The 17,811-nt window shown below is 29.8% G+C and overlaps 1 protein-coding gene across 2 annotated transcripts in view; it reads left to right on the top strand.

Moving 5' to 3' along the window:
- The window catches only part of LOC145269873 (serine/threonine-protein kinase DCLK2-like), a 107,011-nt gene that overhangs the window by 29,899 nt on the left and 59,301 nt on the right, over positions 1–17,811 (top strand). For both annotated transcript variants that reach the window (XM_080125619.1, XM_080125618.1), the window contains exon 3: positions 13,560–13,656. In XM_080125619.1, coding sequence (XP_079981745.1) covers positions 13,560–13,656 — 97 coding nt within the window. The remainder of the gene's footprint in view (positions 1–13,559; positions 13,657–17,811) is intronic.

Genomic DNA, 17,811 nt, shown 5'->3' with positions numbered 1-17,811 from the left:
CATAATTTATTATACCATACCTGTTCACACTGAAACACTTATCACAATATTCTGTGGATCTATATTAAAAAACCTTGTTAAACTTTGTGACATATTTCCATTCTATGGAGGTCAGGTGCGAACGAACACCCCATAACTTTATTATACCATATTTCTTCAAATTGAAACATAATTATCAAAGTATACTTACGCAGATAGATATGAAAAGTCTTTATTAAAGTTTGTGCCTATTTCCATTCTATGGAGGCCAGGCGCGAACGCAGACCCCACAATTTTATTATACCATCCCTATTTAAGTTAAAACATACTTATCAAAGTATCATTATGTACATCTATATCAAAAACACTTGTAAACGTTTTTATTTTAATTTTTACATTTTTTATTTCCATACTTTGTAGACCAGGCGCGAACGCAGACCCCCACAATTTTAATGAACCAGTGTTCTGCCAGATCAAACATACCCATTCCTATATCTCGATACATCCTCTATCATTATATGTAATCAGTTTTTTAAAATAGTCAACCATATAGGAGCCTATTCGTGACCACACCCACACCCACACCCACACACACACACACAGCTTTATATTTTATATATATATGACGAAGAATGTGACGTCTTGTCGAACGAATTCAAAACACTCGGTCATTGAACCTCCATGTGCTCGAAGGTGACTTCTCAGCCCTCCCAGCTACTTGCACACCCTCAAGATGATGGTCATTGGTTTGGATGAAACCAACAGCAATGAAACCTGTATCATCGTGTATCATTCATGCGATTAACAAGACCTGCATTGGACAATAGAGCCCGGTCACACATCATGATTGAGTGACAAGGTTTGGTGTTTCCTACATGCTCTCTCGAGCTTCGCTCGGTCTATCTTGGCTGCCTCAAAGTGCTTTGCGCCCCTATATATCAGTGCCCTCATCTGTTTGCGATCAGACGCTACGGATTCACTACTGCCAACAGGAACATGAAAGTTCACCAAACTCTCCTTGATGTTAATATTTTGTTTTTTGTCCCTGATACTTGTATCTTAAATAAGACCAAAATCACCAGTATAGCTAATATATATATATACATACATATATATACATACATATATATAAGACCAAAATCACCAGTATTGCTAATATATATATATATATACATACATATATATACATACATATATATAAGACCAAAATCACCAGTATAGCTAATATATATATATACATACATATATATACATACATATATATAAGACGAAAATCACCAGTATTGCTAATATATATATATATATATATATATATATATATACATATATATATACATATATCTATATATATATACATATATATACATATATATATAGTTATACATATATATATATACATATATATATATATATATATATATATATATATATATATATATATATATATATATATATATATATATACTATAATAATTATTAAATACCTACAGAGACTAGTGTTTCATGCTTTCGGAAATCAACAGTGAAGGGCGTCACGATTAACACCGGTCGATAGATTCGAACCCGGCAACGGAATCCATTTCTGGCTTCATCAGCAAAGACCTAATCCATTCGGCCAACGTTAACCGCGAGAAATACTGTTGAAATTTAAATATTTATTTTTAAATGTTTTTTAACGTCTGTCAGAGAGATCTAATCATTATATGATGATCTGCGCGCACACACACGCACACACACACGCACAAACACACACGTATATATATATATATATATATATATATATATATATATATATATATATATATATATATATATATCCTGTTATATATTGATCTACAACGCCGTCACGTTGAAAATAGTTCGAGTGATCGCCGACAATTGATCGATCTAACCGCGAAAGACAATTGATTGGCACGTAGACGCCGGTTAATAGCATCGATTCTTTTGGCTTCAACTGCAAAGAATTATTTTCAGAAGAAAAGGCTTCCTCCTTCTCCCCCATTTTTCTGCGCGCCAAAAAAGAATGGATTAGCTTGGCTGCTACTAATTTAAGACAACCACCGTTATCTTTCATCGTTGGCCGAAAAACTGCCGCGAACAAAACAACAAAAAGACGTTTTCTTCTTCTTCTTCTTCTTCTTCTTCTTCTTCTTCTTCTTCTTCTTCTTCTTCTTCTTCTTCTTCTTTTGACGATAGAAGTTCAAAATGAACTTTCCAAATTAGGGGAAAATAAAAGAAAGGACGGACTTGTTTGGGACTTTTAGGAAAGGTAATTGTTTTACCTTTCTAATAAAATATATTTAAATAACACAGTACAAAAGAACAACAAACTTCTTTTTAACAATAACAATTTAGAATATTTATTGGTAGCAGGAACTGACAGCTCGAACACCAAAAAAATGAAGAAGGAACAGAAAGTTCTTTTTGAGCCATCGGTCAATCAGTACTGTGTTGCCCCCAGCTTATAGCAGTGGTCAGGGGACGAGAGAAGAGGTGTTGCTGGGCCGAAGGTCTGTCCTGCTGACTGACTGACGTTCCCTCAAGTCGTTTTAGGGAGCAGATGAATCAATGCGCCCTGTTAACTGATAGGTCAGCCTGTGGCCGAAGAACTCAGGGGAGAGCCATTAATTCACTAGAAAAAATAGTTCTCTGTAACTGTTACAATTTCAATCATTTTTTTTTATTATTATTTAAAAAATAAAAAGTTTTTTTTTATTTAAATTTATATCATAAATATTTGTTTCTGAAGGTATAAAACAAAATTATGTAAATCAAAATGATAAATGAAATTATTGAACTCAAAATAAAGATTTCAAACATCATAAGGAACTGATTTGGTTTTTCACCGCTTCCGATAACGCTCTGCAGAAAATCAGGGGGGGGGAGCCATTGATTGTAACACAACTCATCAGTGCGGCTAGATATACACCTTTCCCCTACAACCGTCGTGTTGATAGTCGGTAGCTCTAACTACGAATTTGTGCCTGTAAATATTTCTCCCAAGTGTCTATTAAATTAGCAACTTGCCCGTCACGCAGTGCTCAAACCATCAATTTGTTTACAAACACACTAATAGGGAGCTTCGCTTAATTGCTTAAATACGTGTCGGGTGAATATATATATATATATATATATATATATATATATATATATATATATATATATATTAAAACTAGGTTACATTTTAATAATGAAAAGATGACTCTATTCCCACTAAAAACGAACAGAGAAATGGATGAATTTAAGGTGAAAAGCAAAAGTAATCTTATTAGCCAACTACCAAACTCAGCACTATGTGACATATAAGGCGTACTTATGGTTGGGTTAGTAGTTATTTTGGTGGATATGTATTATTATATTAATAAGGTTTAAATAAATGTGTTGTATTGGTGGTTATATTATTCCCTGCATATTTGATGTTTGGGGTAATTATCATGGCAAAGGTATTTCTACGTATATATATATATATATATATATATATATATATATATATATATATATATATATATACTAGCATGGGTACCCGGCGTTGCCTGGGTTGACATGAAGTTCCATTTGGAACACACCTGCTATATTAATTATCTTCATCATAGGTAACATGGAAACCCCCACAACAATTCCAAAAATAAAAGAACGTATGAAAACATGTAAATGTAATCGCCGAAAAATGAAATACCTGATGCCCTCCCCACCAGATATTTCGGAGAAGGGATACAAAGAGAAGAAACTATTTTCCGGATATTGAGCACGGGAAAGAAAACTCCCTCCCCAAATAAATTAAAAAATAAATCATTACAACTTTTGTTTCAATAAAAATAGCTGCGAATGCCTGTGCGATCGCCAAAACAAAAACAAAATTTTTTAAAAATAGCCAAGTAGATAGAAGCCCTTAAAAAAAATGAAGATCTACCAAAAATTAATTCCAAAATCAAGTAAACGAAATTTTTCGTCATTTTATGTTTTTAATGTAATCCTCCCCCGACATCAAAAAAGTAGATCTTCATTTTTTTTTTTTTTTTTTTTTTAGGGGTTAAACGACGCTGGGGCAGATCGTAAAAATTTACCTTTTTTTTTTTATTAGAAAGTTAAGTTTGTAATCAATGAGATTAACGTGAGAAAAGAAAAACATTGTGGAATCAAGAGGAGGGGCAGTAGATTTTTATTTATTTATTTATTTTTGGTGTTAAACGACGTGAAAATTTACCGATTTCTGTTTCAAGAATAATAAAAGCAAACATTGAATGTTTGAATATTTAAAAAAAAAAACAATGAAAGCCAAACATTTTTCTATCTACACAGAATTATTTTTTTCAAGCTAGAAACTTATTAAGATTAACAAATTATTTTATTTGATGAATAGTCTATTTAAACAAACAAACTATCCATGTTCCGATGTTTCCAGGGGCAAAGAACTCTAAAAAAAAAAGTTTTTTAAAAAATCGATGCTGGAATAATAATTCAAAATAAATTAAATGTTATCAATATAATTATTGTTTAAAATTTATTAAATAACGATTTTAAATAGAACACTTAAAACAATTTTTTCGCTATAAACATTAACTAAGATAGCGCTTTTAATAAAATCGATTTTTCTTGATGTAATATGCACATGAGATGATCTCTTAAGTGTATAGTTTGCAAGAATCATACTATACATAGACATAAATGAAAGAGTGAAATAAGGAACGTTTTATGTATATTAATCGAATTGTGGACAAACAAACAAACAAACAGACAGGCATACGAATATATATATATATATATATATATATATATATATATATATATATATATATATAGTGATTTATAAAATATATATGGCGATTAAGCTACACTGGATATTCTGCGTTTCATCCGACTATAGAATTCGTCAGGCTTATGCGCTGACGAATCCTATAGTCGGATGAAACGCAGAATATCCAGTGTAGCTTAATCGCCATATATATTTTATAAATCACTAACTAGCTCTACCTACGTATTGAGCACTTTTGAAGTAAATACTTAAAGTTTACGCATAAATCTATACTTTCGTATATTAAATTTATGTGAATAAACGAAGTAGTTATATATATATATATACATACATATATATATATATATATATATATATATATATATATATATATATAAAGAATTTGTGACGAAAAGTCATTATTTGAGTTATATTTGGATAAAAGCCCAAATAATAACTAATTTATTTAATGAAAAGGATTGTGAAAATGCCATTATTTAACAATAGTTTTATATTTTTTAATAATAACAGTAATAATATAGTTTTATATGCAGAGAAAAAATCAAATGTACATTTATTGATAAAATCGGAAAATATTCCATATTTTAGTCAGAATGGCTAATTATTTAAAAGTGTTAGTGAATTAAAATTCTTTTATTCAAACTATAAATGAATAAAAAGAATAAATAAAAAATATGTCTTCGTATATTTAATCTAACGTTTACAAGCCAGAAATTATAATTGTTTACTAAAGAAAAGGAGAAAGTCTTTATAAGAATATTTATATGATATTATTATTCTAATCATCAGCGTATCAAGTAATATTGTATTATCTATTACTTGAGAAAAAACAAGAAGAAAAAAGAAGAAACGAATCGAGCCCGAGATTTGCCCAAGATTTGCAGAAACTCTTTCAATTAATAACAGTTTTTGAAAATTTGTTCTTATTCGTGCAAGATTTCCCTTAAAAAAAGAATGCGCTATTTAACTGAAATGTTGTTCCCAGTTGTGCAAGACTTCCAACAAAAAAAATCTTTCAACGAATACTTATCGTTTGCCAATGAGAACTTTTGAACAAATTTTGTCAAAGAAAAGAAACACACAAGACAATTTTCTCTTGAAACATTATTATAAATTTATTCAACTCTGATTATTAAGTTACCTTTTTCTTTTTATATGGACAAGTATGCATCGTCAATCCTTTTTTTTTTTTTTTTTTGATAAATTTCTAATTCTTTGATGTACAAACTCGTTTGTGATTTTATTTTAAATTATTACAGAGAGGAGAGCGTACAGACGGACATGTTTATGTTCTTACGCATTTATAAACATTTTTTTAAATTTCTCAATATATATATATATGCATGTGTGTGTGTGTGCGCGCGTGCGGTCTGTCTTAAGAGACAATGGAATTCTGCGCCTCAGATTAGTCCATTGGCAATTACCAGCGTCTCCTGTGACTCAATCAGCCTATCAAAGTTTTATATATATATATATATATATATATATATATATATATATATATATATATATATATATATATATATATATATGTATATATATACATATATATATACATATATATATGTATATATATATACATATATATATACATATATATACATATATATATACATATATATACATATTAATACAACTACACACACACATATATATATAACATATATATATATATATGTATATATATATATATATATATATATATATATATATATATATATACATGGTATTATTGCTTTGCTCTAAGCTGACCTCATATAATGATTTCGTTAATAATGTAGGCATAATAGGCGCTAATATGTTTTCCTTTCCAAAATGAACTAGTCGCATCTAAACTGCGACTGCAAAGACGCCAAGACGAAAATAATTCGCTTCGATCAGACAAAACGAAATAAAACAAACAAAAAAAAAACTAAATGATAAAGATGTAATCATCTTCTTTTAGAGGGAAGATGGTGGGATATTTCTATGGAAGCTGAGAAAGAATAACCAGCATCAATCATTATTCGTAAGAAAACGCGCAATTTGTTGCAGTCTGGTTATTACACTTTTTGTCAAGAAGTCGAAGTTGTAGATAACAGATATTATGATTGGCAGCGCATGATGGTCGTGTGTTATGACTGTTTTTCTCTTGACCGTATTTTTTAAGGATATCTCTTGTTCTGTAGATTTAGAGTTATCTGCTTTTAGTTTCTTTTGTTTTCTGTAGGGAGTACTTTCTTGTATCTCTGCGTCATGTAGCCGGTGGGTTTATATATATATATATATATATATATATATATATATATATATATATATATATAGTGAGAGAGAGATCGAGAGATCTATCTCTCTCTCTATATATATATATATACTAGCAGTTCAGTCCGGCTTTGCTGGGCCCTAGGTGCTGTCCATAACTTTATGTGCATATGTATATATATATATATATATATATATATATATATATATATATATATATATATGTATATATATATATATATATATATAGAGAGAGAGAGAGAGATATTAAAAGGTTTGACTCATGTCCAGGTAACCTACATCTAAAATTTCAAGTGTTTAGACCCCAAATTGGCGGACAAGTGTAGCTTTGACCCCATTGGCAGCCAAATGTCTGGCCGAAAACCGATTGAAAAGATTTTCCCAAATCTCAATACCCGTTATGTTAAATCTCGAGCGTGTAGACTTAAAATTGACAGAGTAGTTTGGTAGGGAAATGTACACACACAGACAATTTCACTTATATATATATATATATATATATATATATATATATATATATATACATATATATATATATATATATATAGATGTATGTATACACTATAATAATTATTAAATTATTAAATTCTCTGAGGTCATTGTTTTCCTGAGATTAAGAAACCAATGAAGTTTAACGAGGTTAATACAAGAGTGCTCAATATCGAAGCAGGGCAAGGTATGCTTTTTATTTGTTTTTACATAAGCAGTAATATGTGGCTACACAGTCATAAGCATGTTTCGGTCAGCTAGTTACCAGTACAGGCGATGCAGCGTATACGAAAGCAAAGTTGATTTTGTATAGGCTGCTTCGCCTGAATAGGTCTTTAGTTACAAAAACTAGCTGACCGAAATATGCTCATGACTGTGTCGCAACATATTACTGCTTATGTAAAAATAAATAAAAAAGTATATATATATATATATATATATATATATATATGTATATAAATATATATATATATGTATATATATATATATATATATATATATATATATATATAAGAAAATTAAAACTGTAAGTTGAACTTTACAATTAAAATTCATTGTTCGACTGAATACTCTAACAAACAATTTACAAAGTCATTGTTCCGCGGAGTTTCAAAGAATGCTATTCTTGTTATTCTTCTCATCAGAGGACATAAAGAAATCAGCAAATTATATTTGTAGGAATGTTAGAATTTGATAGTTAAGGCATTAAGTGAAACCGTAATTTATTGTAGTTATAAATTGTCAAATAAAAAAGTAAAAAAAATGTTGGATATGTAAAAACTATATATAAAAACAAACCGCGCATAATGTTTCATATCGCATGAAACTTCTCTCAAGCTGATCCAAAATGCAAAATCGTTCTTTAGAGAGAATGTATACCAAAATAAGTCCAGCGTGATGATGCATATAATCCGATTAGAAATTTTTCAAAACAGCTGAAATAATGAAAATTATTTTTTTCCGGCCAGTGCAGTAGCCCAAAGAGAAGTCTGTCCCCAGTCAAATGGGACCTAATAGTAAAAAGAGAGAAATCCAGTATGAGAACCTTCATCATCGGCTTAATTAGAAAAAAAATATATATATATATATATATATATATATATATATATATATATATATATATATATATATTAAGTAATGTGATTTATAATTTAAAAGTTTTAAAATTTTTAAAATTTAAAAATCAAAATTTAATTAAATTAAAAATCAGTTTCATAAGAAGGAACAACAACAAAGTCAATTATCTGTACGATCGTTTCGGAAATCCGTGCTTTTTATTTGTGGTATACATGAAGTCACGTAGAATAATTATACATAGTTTTTTTGGTAAGCACGGTCTCCTCATCAGCAAATTTAGGAGGATTTTTATTGAATTGAAAAGACACCAAAAATAAACCTAGCATTAAAAGTAAGGCAGATGAATCTGAAAAATTGAAGTAAAAGGTTTGGATATAAAATTTATAAGAAAATTAATAAGGAAATTGGTATAGGTTAGAGATAGAAATGAGTAGAAAAAATATATATATTTTTGAATTTACATAATAAATTTGATTTAAAAATATATATATAATTACCTTTTGGTTTTCCTTTTTTTTTTTTTGAAATCAGGAACTGTATTTAAAGTAGTCATTTAGATGTTTGCTATAGCTTTTTATTTTATTGAATGATGAATTTTAAAAGGGCGACGCTCGTGCAGTAAATTGTTTCCGTTAGCGTATTTGATTTAGAGACGCTACAGTTAATATCTATAGAGAGAGAGTTTTTTTTTTTTTTTTTTTTTTTTTTTTTTTTGCAAGTTTTTAAGGGGAGATAATTGTCATGGCTTTATTTATTATTTGATTTACGAGTCTAGTTGGCCTTTTCCTTTTAAATGAAATATATTGTATACTCCATAAACAATTCAAACTTGAAGGAGGGCTATATAGAGATGATGCACTTTTCATAACGAATTCTACTAATAAAAATTATGAAAATGCAATTAAAGCTCTACATAAATTATTTAAAAATTATGGACTTAGTATAAAAATCGACCCTAATAAAAAAACTGTTAATTTCTTAGACATAACCTTAAATCTTGAAAATTCTACCTTTGAACCATACCATAAACCTAACCAATCACTTCTATATGTCCACAATCAATCAAACCACCCTAAATCAATATTAAAATCAATAGTTCCCAATATCGCTCTAAGAATTTCTAGACTGTCTTCTACTAAATCAATATTTACCAAAAATGAAAAATACTATAATGAAGCCCTTAAAAACTCTGGATATAATTCACAAATTAAATTCATAAATGAAAATGATAGAAACATAAACTGCATTAAAAATAAACCTATTAAAAGCGTAATAACATATAATATGGCAATGTCTTCCCGTATACGAGTTAAGAAAAATAACCAGGAGACAAAAAAAGATAAAACCAAACTACAAATATTAGATAATAATATAAATAAACAACAAACTAAAACCCGCAAACGTAAGAATAGACACAAGGAGATCCTATGGTTCAACCCCCCGTATTCCAAAAACCTAGAAACAAACATAGCTAGAGAATTTTTTAAAATATTAGATAAGAACTTTAAAGCCCCCCATAGATATAATAAGATTTTCAATAAGAACACAATTAAAGTCTCTTACTCTACTATGCCTAACCTTCATCAGAAAATAATTAGCTCTAATAATAATAAAATTAATAAACTACAAAATGCAACTATACAAAATACATCGGACTGTAACTGTAGAAGAAAAAATAAATGTCCCCTACAAGGCTCATGTAAAATTAAAAATGTTATCTATAGCTGCACAGTATCAAAAACTCCAAATATACAAGAACCTATCAACAGCCATAACTCAACTACCGAATTAAATAATGACACCAACTTAAATCAATCTACCGATCAATTATTAACCAACCCACCACATTATAATCCAACAATAGACCTAACGGAAAATAATCATAATAATCAAGAGGTAATATATATTGGTTCCACATCTGGCCCAATAAAACATAGAATTTCAACGCACAAACATTCTTTTAAAAATAACTCTCTATCAAACCAAACTACTCTATCCAACTATATTTGGCAACTAAAAAATAGCAATATTTCTTTCAACTTAAAATGGCAAATAATTGAGACTTGCAAATCATATAAACCAGGAGATAAATTTTGTACATTATGTACAAAAGAAACCGTAAAAATTTTAAAATATGAAGATATAAAAAGCACAACCAAACTAGTAAATTCAAGACACGAGCTTCTATCGTGTAATCATAAACGTTGGTTTAAATTTAATAAATATAAACCACCTTAAATCATTAAAAATTACTCATTAGTAAAAATAGATTTTTTTTTTTTTTTTTTTTTTTTTTTTTTTTTTTAATAAATTAAGTTAAACCAATTACCGCCCTTAGACTCGTAAATCAAACAATAAATAAAGCCATGACAATTATCTCCCCTTAAAAACTTGCAAAAAAAAAAAAAAAAAAAAAAAAAAAAAAAAAAAAAAACTCTCTCTCTATAGATATTAACTGTAGCGTCTCTAAATCAAATATGCTAACGGAAACAATTTACTGCACGAGCGTCGCCCTTTTAAAATTCATCATTCAATAAAATAAAAAGCTATAGCAAACATCTAAATGACTACTTTAAATACAGTTCCTGATTTCAAAAAAAAAAGGAAAACCAAAAGGTAATTATATATATATTTTTAAATCAAATTTATTATGTAAATTCAAAAATATATATATTTTTTCTACTCATTTCTATCTCTAACCTATACCAATTTCCTTATTAATTTTCTTATAAATTTTATATCCAAACCTTTTACTTCAATTTTTCAGATTCATCTGCCTTACTTTTAATGCTAGGTTTATTTTTGGTGTCTTTTCAATTCAATAAAAATCCTCCTAAATTTGCTGATGAGGAGACCGTGCTTACCAAAAAAACTATGTATAATTATTCTACGTGACTTCATGTATACCACAAATAAAAAGCACGGATTTCCGAAACGATCGTACAGATAATTGACTTTGTTGTTGTTCCTTCTTATGAAACTGATTTTTAATTTAATTAAATTTTGATTTTTAAATTTTAAAAATTTTAAAACTTTTAAATTATAAATCACATTACTTAATATTGAATTAGCTCTAGGACATTTAACTATCGAGCTTATTATATATCTAAATTACAACGAGCATTTCCTGTATTTTAATTAAACTAGTAATTTCACTATTACATTAAAATACACTTAGCTCTTTAGACTATTATTCTAATCTCCTTTAAATTATATATATATATATATATAATGCGTGTGCATGTATATCATCGTCTTAATTAGAAAAATACTTTTTCTAATTAAGACGATGATGAAGGTTCTCATACTGGTGGCCAATTTTTATGATTTCAGCTTAAATGAACAGGTACAACAGGAAGTGGAATATATCCTACTAAAGCCTAATTGTCACAGCTGGTGAATTTCAAAAATGCAATTTGAACGTGGGGACACTTTAGAAGAACGATATACAATAAAATTATGTTTTAAATTTGAATAAAATGCCACAGAAACGTATGAATCGGGCATCAGTTTTTGAGTGGCATAAGAGATTCAAGGAGGCAGGGTTAGGGTTAGGGCTAGGGTTAGAAACATATGAAATGATTCAGACTGCTTTTGGGCCGTCTTGCATGAATCGAGCATGAGCTTTTGAATGGCATAAGAGATTCAAGAAAGGTAGGAAGTCTGTGTGGGATGATGAGAGGTGTAGGAGAAGTAAGGAAGTCAGAACACCAGAGTTGATTGGCCAAATAAAGAATTTCATGGATAAAGACAGACGTGTGTTTATAGAAACAATAAGTGCACAGTTTGATGTCAGTGTGGGAACTATACACACAATTATTCGTGAAGAATTGAGGATGCGGAAGATTCGCACAAAATCTGCCCCAAAAGTGCTGTCCAAAACTCCATCTTTGCATGAATCGAGTTTTTGAATGGCATAAGAGATTCAAGAAAGGTAAGAAGTCTGTAAGGGATGATGATAGGTGTAGGAGAAGTAAGGAAGTCAGAACATCAGAGTTTATTGGCCAAATAAAGAATTTCATGAATAAGGACCGTTGTGTGTCTATAGAGAGAATAAGTGCACAGTTTGATGTCAGTGTGGGAACTGTACATAATTATTAGCGAAGAACTGAAAATGCGGAAGATTTTCATGAATGCATCAGTCTACAACTCCCTCTTTGTCACCGATTATTTGACCAAGATGGGCATCAAGACAATTCCTCACCTTCCCTATAGTCCAGACGTTGCTCCCTGTAACATTTGGTTATTCCCTAAGCTCAAGGAAAACTTTAGAGGCTGTCGTCATGAAACAATTGGGGAGATGAAAGAGACCATGACGAGGGTCATTGACACGCTCACACAAGAGAACTTCCATGGGGCCTTCTAGAAATTGTTGAAACGGTATAACAAGTGCATTGCAGCCGAAGGAGATTACTTCGAAGGAGACTAGAGTTTCATGTGTACACTATCAATAAAAGTGCCCATACGAGAAAAAAATCTGGAAACTTATTGAAAGCACATCATGATGGGATAGAATTACTTGCGAATTACGACTCTTATCTTGTTCTGTGCAAATATCACTCTAGATGAGATAATTTACATAGTATGAATAATCAGCCATCTTATTGTTGGATAGCGTGTTGCCAAAGGTATATATGTTACATAGCTGGGGAGGAATATGGAAAAAATTTCATGCTTTTATTCGTCCGGAGGTCATCTGTCTTCTAGGTGCTATGACACTGCCCATCATACGAACACAATAGATCATTGATACATATCTGAAACTTTTTTTTTTTACATTCGTGATTCTGAGGAACCACAGGACAAGAATTTATATTTTATACATATAAATTTATTTGTCTCAGGGTTCCCCGGAGTCTGCCTTACGTGTCTACACATTTGTCTTCGTCTAGCCTCGCTAACAGGTTTTCGAAGCTCGTACCAATGCGTAAATTAATTTTTTAAAATTTCAATGATATAAATTCTACGTAGATTGAAGATTTCTTCCTTTGTTTCGCAGGTAAAAACGTTGGCCGATTTCTTCGCTGATGACACGGTTTTCATCGCCTACGGCTGCGAGAAATACTCAAGGGATGATTTTGATTTGGACGAAGGCGGTACGTGTTCAAAAAGTTTTCATACTATATATAAACTTCATATTTCATAATATATATGTATATATATATGTGTGTGTGTGTGTGTGAGTGTGTGTGTATATGTGTGTGTATACATACATATATATATGTATACATATACACACACATATATATGAGTATAAATTTATATATAATATAATATATATAATAGAAAAATCTCATTATTGAAAATTTATTCAAAGTTTCAAAGAAACCATTATAAACCTATAAAGAAGGTATACAAAATTTTAATAATCTATAAAGGAGAACAAATAAACTACACACACACACACACACACACACACACACACACACACACATATATATATATATATATATATATATATATATATATATATATATATATATAGATATTTCCTAAAAAAAAAAAATATATATATATATATATAGGGTGACCCCAAAAAACGGGTCCCAACTCTAATTTCTTAGTGTGATTCTGCCATGCCCTATAAAAGAAGGGCAATCGGTGAATAAATAATGGATATATCACGTTTTTTGGGAGGGTGTCACCCTGTATATATATATATATATATATATATATATATATATATATATATATACAGGCATATATATATACATGCATATATATATACATGCATATGTACATATATATACATGCATATATATATATATATATATATACATGCATATATATATATACATGCATATATATATATATATACATGCATATATATATACATGCATATATATATATACATGCATATATATATGTACATGCATATATATATACATGCATATATATATGTATATATACATGCATATATATATATGTATATATACATGCATATATATGTATATATATATATATACATGCATATATATATATATATATATATATATATATATATATATATATATATATATATATATATACTTCAGAATAATGTTTGGAAACCCGTGATTATTAATTTAATCCCTTTTTTAGAATTTATTAGACAAAATTTAACTTTTATTTTACCGTGCCAATAAATATGATCATCACTGTATATTCAAACAGACATTATTAAAAACAACATAATTTTTCAATTTTCCGTATTACCTTTTTTGTATATACATCAAAGGTATGGATGTATGATCCAACACACACATGCATACACACACACACACACACACACGCGCACACACACACACACACACACACACACACACACATATATATATATATATATATATATATATATATAAGCAAACAGTTAATAAAACATGTTAAAAAACACTTTGAAAAAGAGTTAAAAACATATTTAATCTAAAAAGGAAACACTAGATAAATGGATAGTCCTTAATCCACGGAGTTTCGAAGAAATACTTTCCTTCTCATCAGAGGGTAGGAATTAGCAAAATGCGGGATCGATTTTGCATGCAGAAGTATTTGATGAAACAACAAGTAAGTCAAAGATCTTACTTGAAAACAAAAAAAATGAAGCAGAGGGAATATTGTGAAGAAAACGGTGATTAAACATGAATGGATAGTCTAGTGGAAGATAAAAAATCCAGTGACGGTAAAATATATATATATATATATATATATATATATATATATATATATATATATATACACACACTAAATGGTCATACTGTTATAATTAACACTAAAAATATTTTTAGTTTATTATTTATAAATAGTTAATATGGTTAAACATTGTTAATTCACATTATCATATTTTCAGCAGCTGAATAGCGTAACGCTTAGTAGCGTCGACTGTCGCCTAGGCGGCCGAGTTTCAAACCTGGCTTGAGGTAGTTGCTAAGTGTAGCCTCGCTGATGAACTGTGAAAAACATGCTTATTAATTCATATTTCACCCTTTATTTAAATATGACTAGAGAGCATATACAAATAAAGACAAAAAGTCTGTATTCCAAATGTCAAGATGTTGTTCATCTTACTGTTTAAATGTTCAGTTTTTGATATCACGTCTTTCGTAGCGCAGAAACAACCAAATAATTATTATGTCAATCATTTTAATCTTTTCCGCCTTGACTCATCAGAAAAATAAGAACTCATAAGAAAATAAAAGGAATATGGGCATGGTCACCGAAAAAATCATTTGCATCATCTTTGGTTTTTGAAGTAAAATCATTAATATAATTTGGTCATATTATTATAATTAACATTAAAAATATCTAATATAATACTTATATTAATAATCTAATATTATACTTATATTAATTTATTATTTATAAACGGTTTATATTTATTATCTTAGATAATGTTGCCAGTGGTTAGATCTAGAATTTAGGATTTTTTATACGAAACTAATTTTTAATTCCTAGAATTTGTTTATGCTATTTAACATATTTCGTATAATATAAATCTATGTTATTCGACCTAATCATTGCACTGAATAAATAATTTTATTAAGCATATTTCTACGTTCAAACAAACTACTATTAATTATTACAATTTTATTAGAATTAATTAACCTTTTATTTTCATAAATAGGAGGTATTTTTTAATTTATTCGTTACGTTTGTTTTTCTTTTTCGCCATTTCACTTTACATATAATCATTTTATTGATTAATTATATTTTAACTGTACTAATTTATATATATATATATATATATATATATATATATATATATATATATATATAAACATTGTGAGGAATCTACGTATTTATAAGTGTCAGCTCTGCGTTTTTTTTCCATGCGTGCCACTGTATAGTTGTTTTTTTATCAATCGCCTCTATTTTATAATATGCTGTGTTTATCAAATAAAATGACAAATTATTTTGTCTATATAAACAGACTTTATTCGACAACCAAAGTGTGGCAGCGGCGGAAAGAGAGGTGGGGGTAGCGGCGACAGACGGATTCTTAGCATTCGTCTTTGTCTAACCCAAAACCATTTATTTTTATTACGATTGCATTTATTGTTCCTTTGTTCAACATTACGTCATATGTCATAATCTGGGTCGTCTTATCTCGCTTGCTCTTTTAGGGAATCTGGAATCTTCCGGGAGCTTTTGTTAGTTCTTAATCTTGTTTATTCCAGCAATATAGCCGATCCCATTATTTAACATTCCTTCCTTTACCATTTCCCAAATATTTTTGTCTGTTTATTTTTCTACGTCTCCCCTTCCTTACAGCCACAAAACAGAGCGCAACAATACAAAACATCAATCATGGAATAAAATGTATTTCAATGGAAAAATTGTTTTCGTTTGCATTTTTTTTTTTTTATGTATTTAATTTCCTGGTTTACACCAAGATCAGTCGTAGACATTTACACTGACGACACCACCATGTATGACAAGACTTCATAGGCTATAAATGACCAATATCTCTCTGATTTACTCTCCTCTGATTCTGAGCGCGTGATGCAACGGGGAAAGGGGTGGTTGGTTAATTCTAATGGATCTAAAACCAAGCTTCTATCTTTACATCATCAACGCTCTGACCCCCGCCTGGCATCAATTAAAATGAATGGTTCGCGTCTTGCGGAGGCTCCATGTTTTGACAAGCTTCTGGGTTTGACCTTTATTCGTGTTCGGAGATGGAACGCGTGCATCAAATCCATGGCCAAGATCGCTGTAAAAATGGTGGGATCCTTCTACCACTCCAGTAGATATCTCACTGCTGATGCAACTCTCTACTTGTATAAGAGCCAAGTATGTCCAACGATGGAGTACTGTTGTCACATCCGTTGATACGAATTCTTCTCCGAATGAAGCCGCCGATATTGAATTTAAATAAAAGTCCCTGCATTATGTTTTCTTTTCTTGTTTGTATTTCAAAATAGGGAATTACTTTTCAACCCCCCTGTATTTTGAAACCAAAAACAATTCTCTATCTATATAAAAGCCAAGTACGTCCAAGGATAGAATACTGCTGCCATATCTGGGCAGGAGCTGCTAAAAACAGCCTATCCTGCCTTGACAGAGTACAAAATAGACTTCCTAGCCTAGTGGGGATGCCCTTTTCTCTTCGCTGCAACCTCTCTCCCACAGAAGGGACGTTGCGAGCCTGTCGTTGTTTTATCGTTATTTCTATGGGAAGTGTTCGTCTGAGCTCCAATCTCTGGTCCTCCCCTTGCCAATCTTTCACGAAAAACACTCGTCTAGCTGAAACCACTGTCAGTAATTTTCCCAACTCT

The sequence above is a fragment of the Euprymna scolopes genome, chromosome 45, assembly GCF_053919585.1.
Source record: "Euprymna scolopes isolate OS-2025 chromosome 45, ASM5391958v1, whole genome shotgun sequence".
NCBI classification, from domain to species: domain Eukaryota; kingdom Metazoa; phylum Mollusca; class Cephalopoda; order Sepiida; family Sepiolidae; genus Euprymna; species Euprymna scolopes.
The sequence above is the reverse complement of the archived record's forward strand: the minus strand, read 5'-3'. Positions and strand labels throughout refer to the sequence as shown.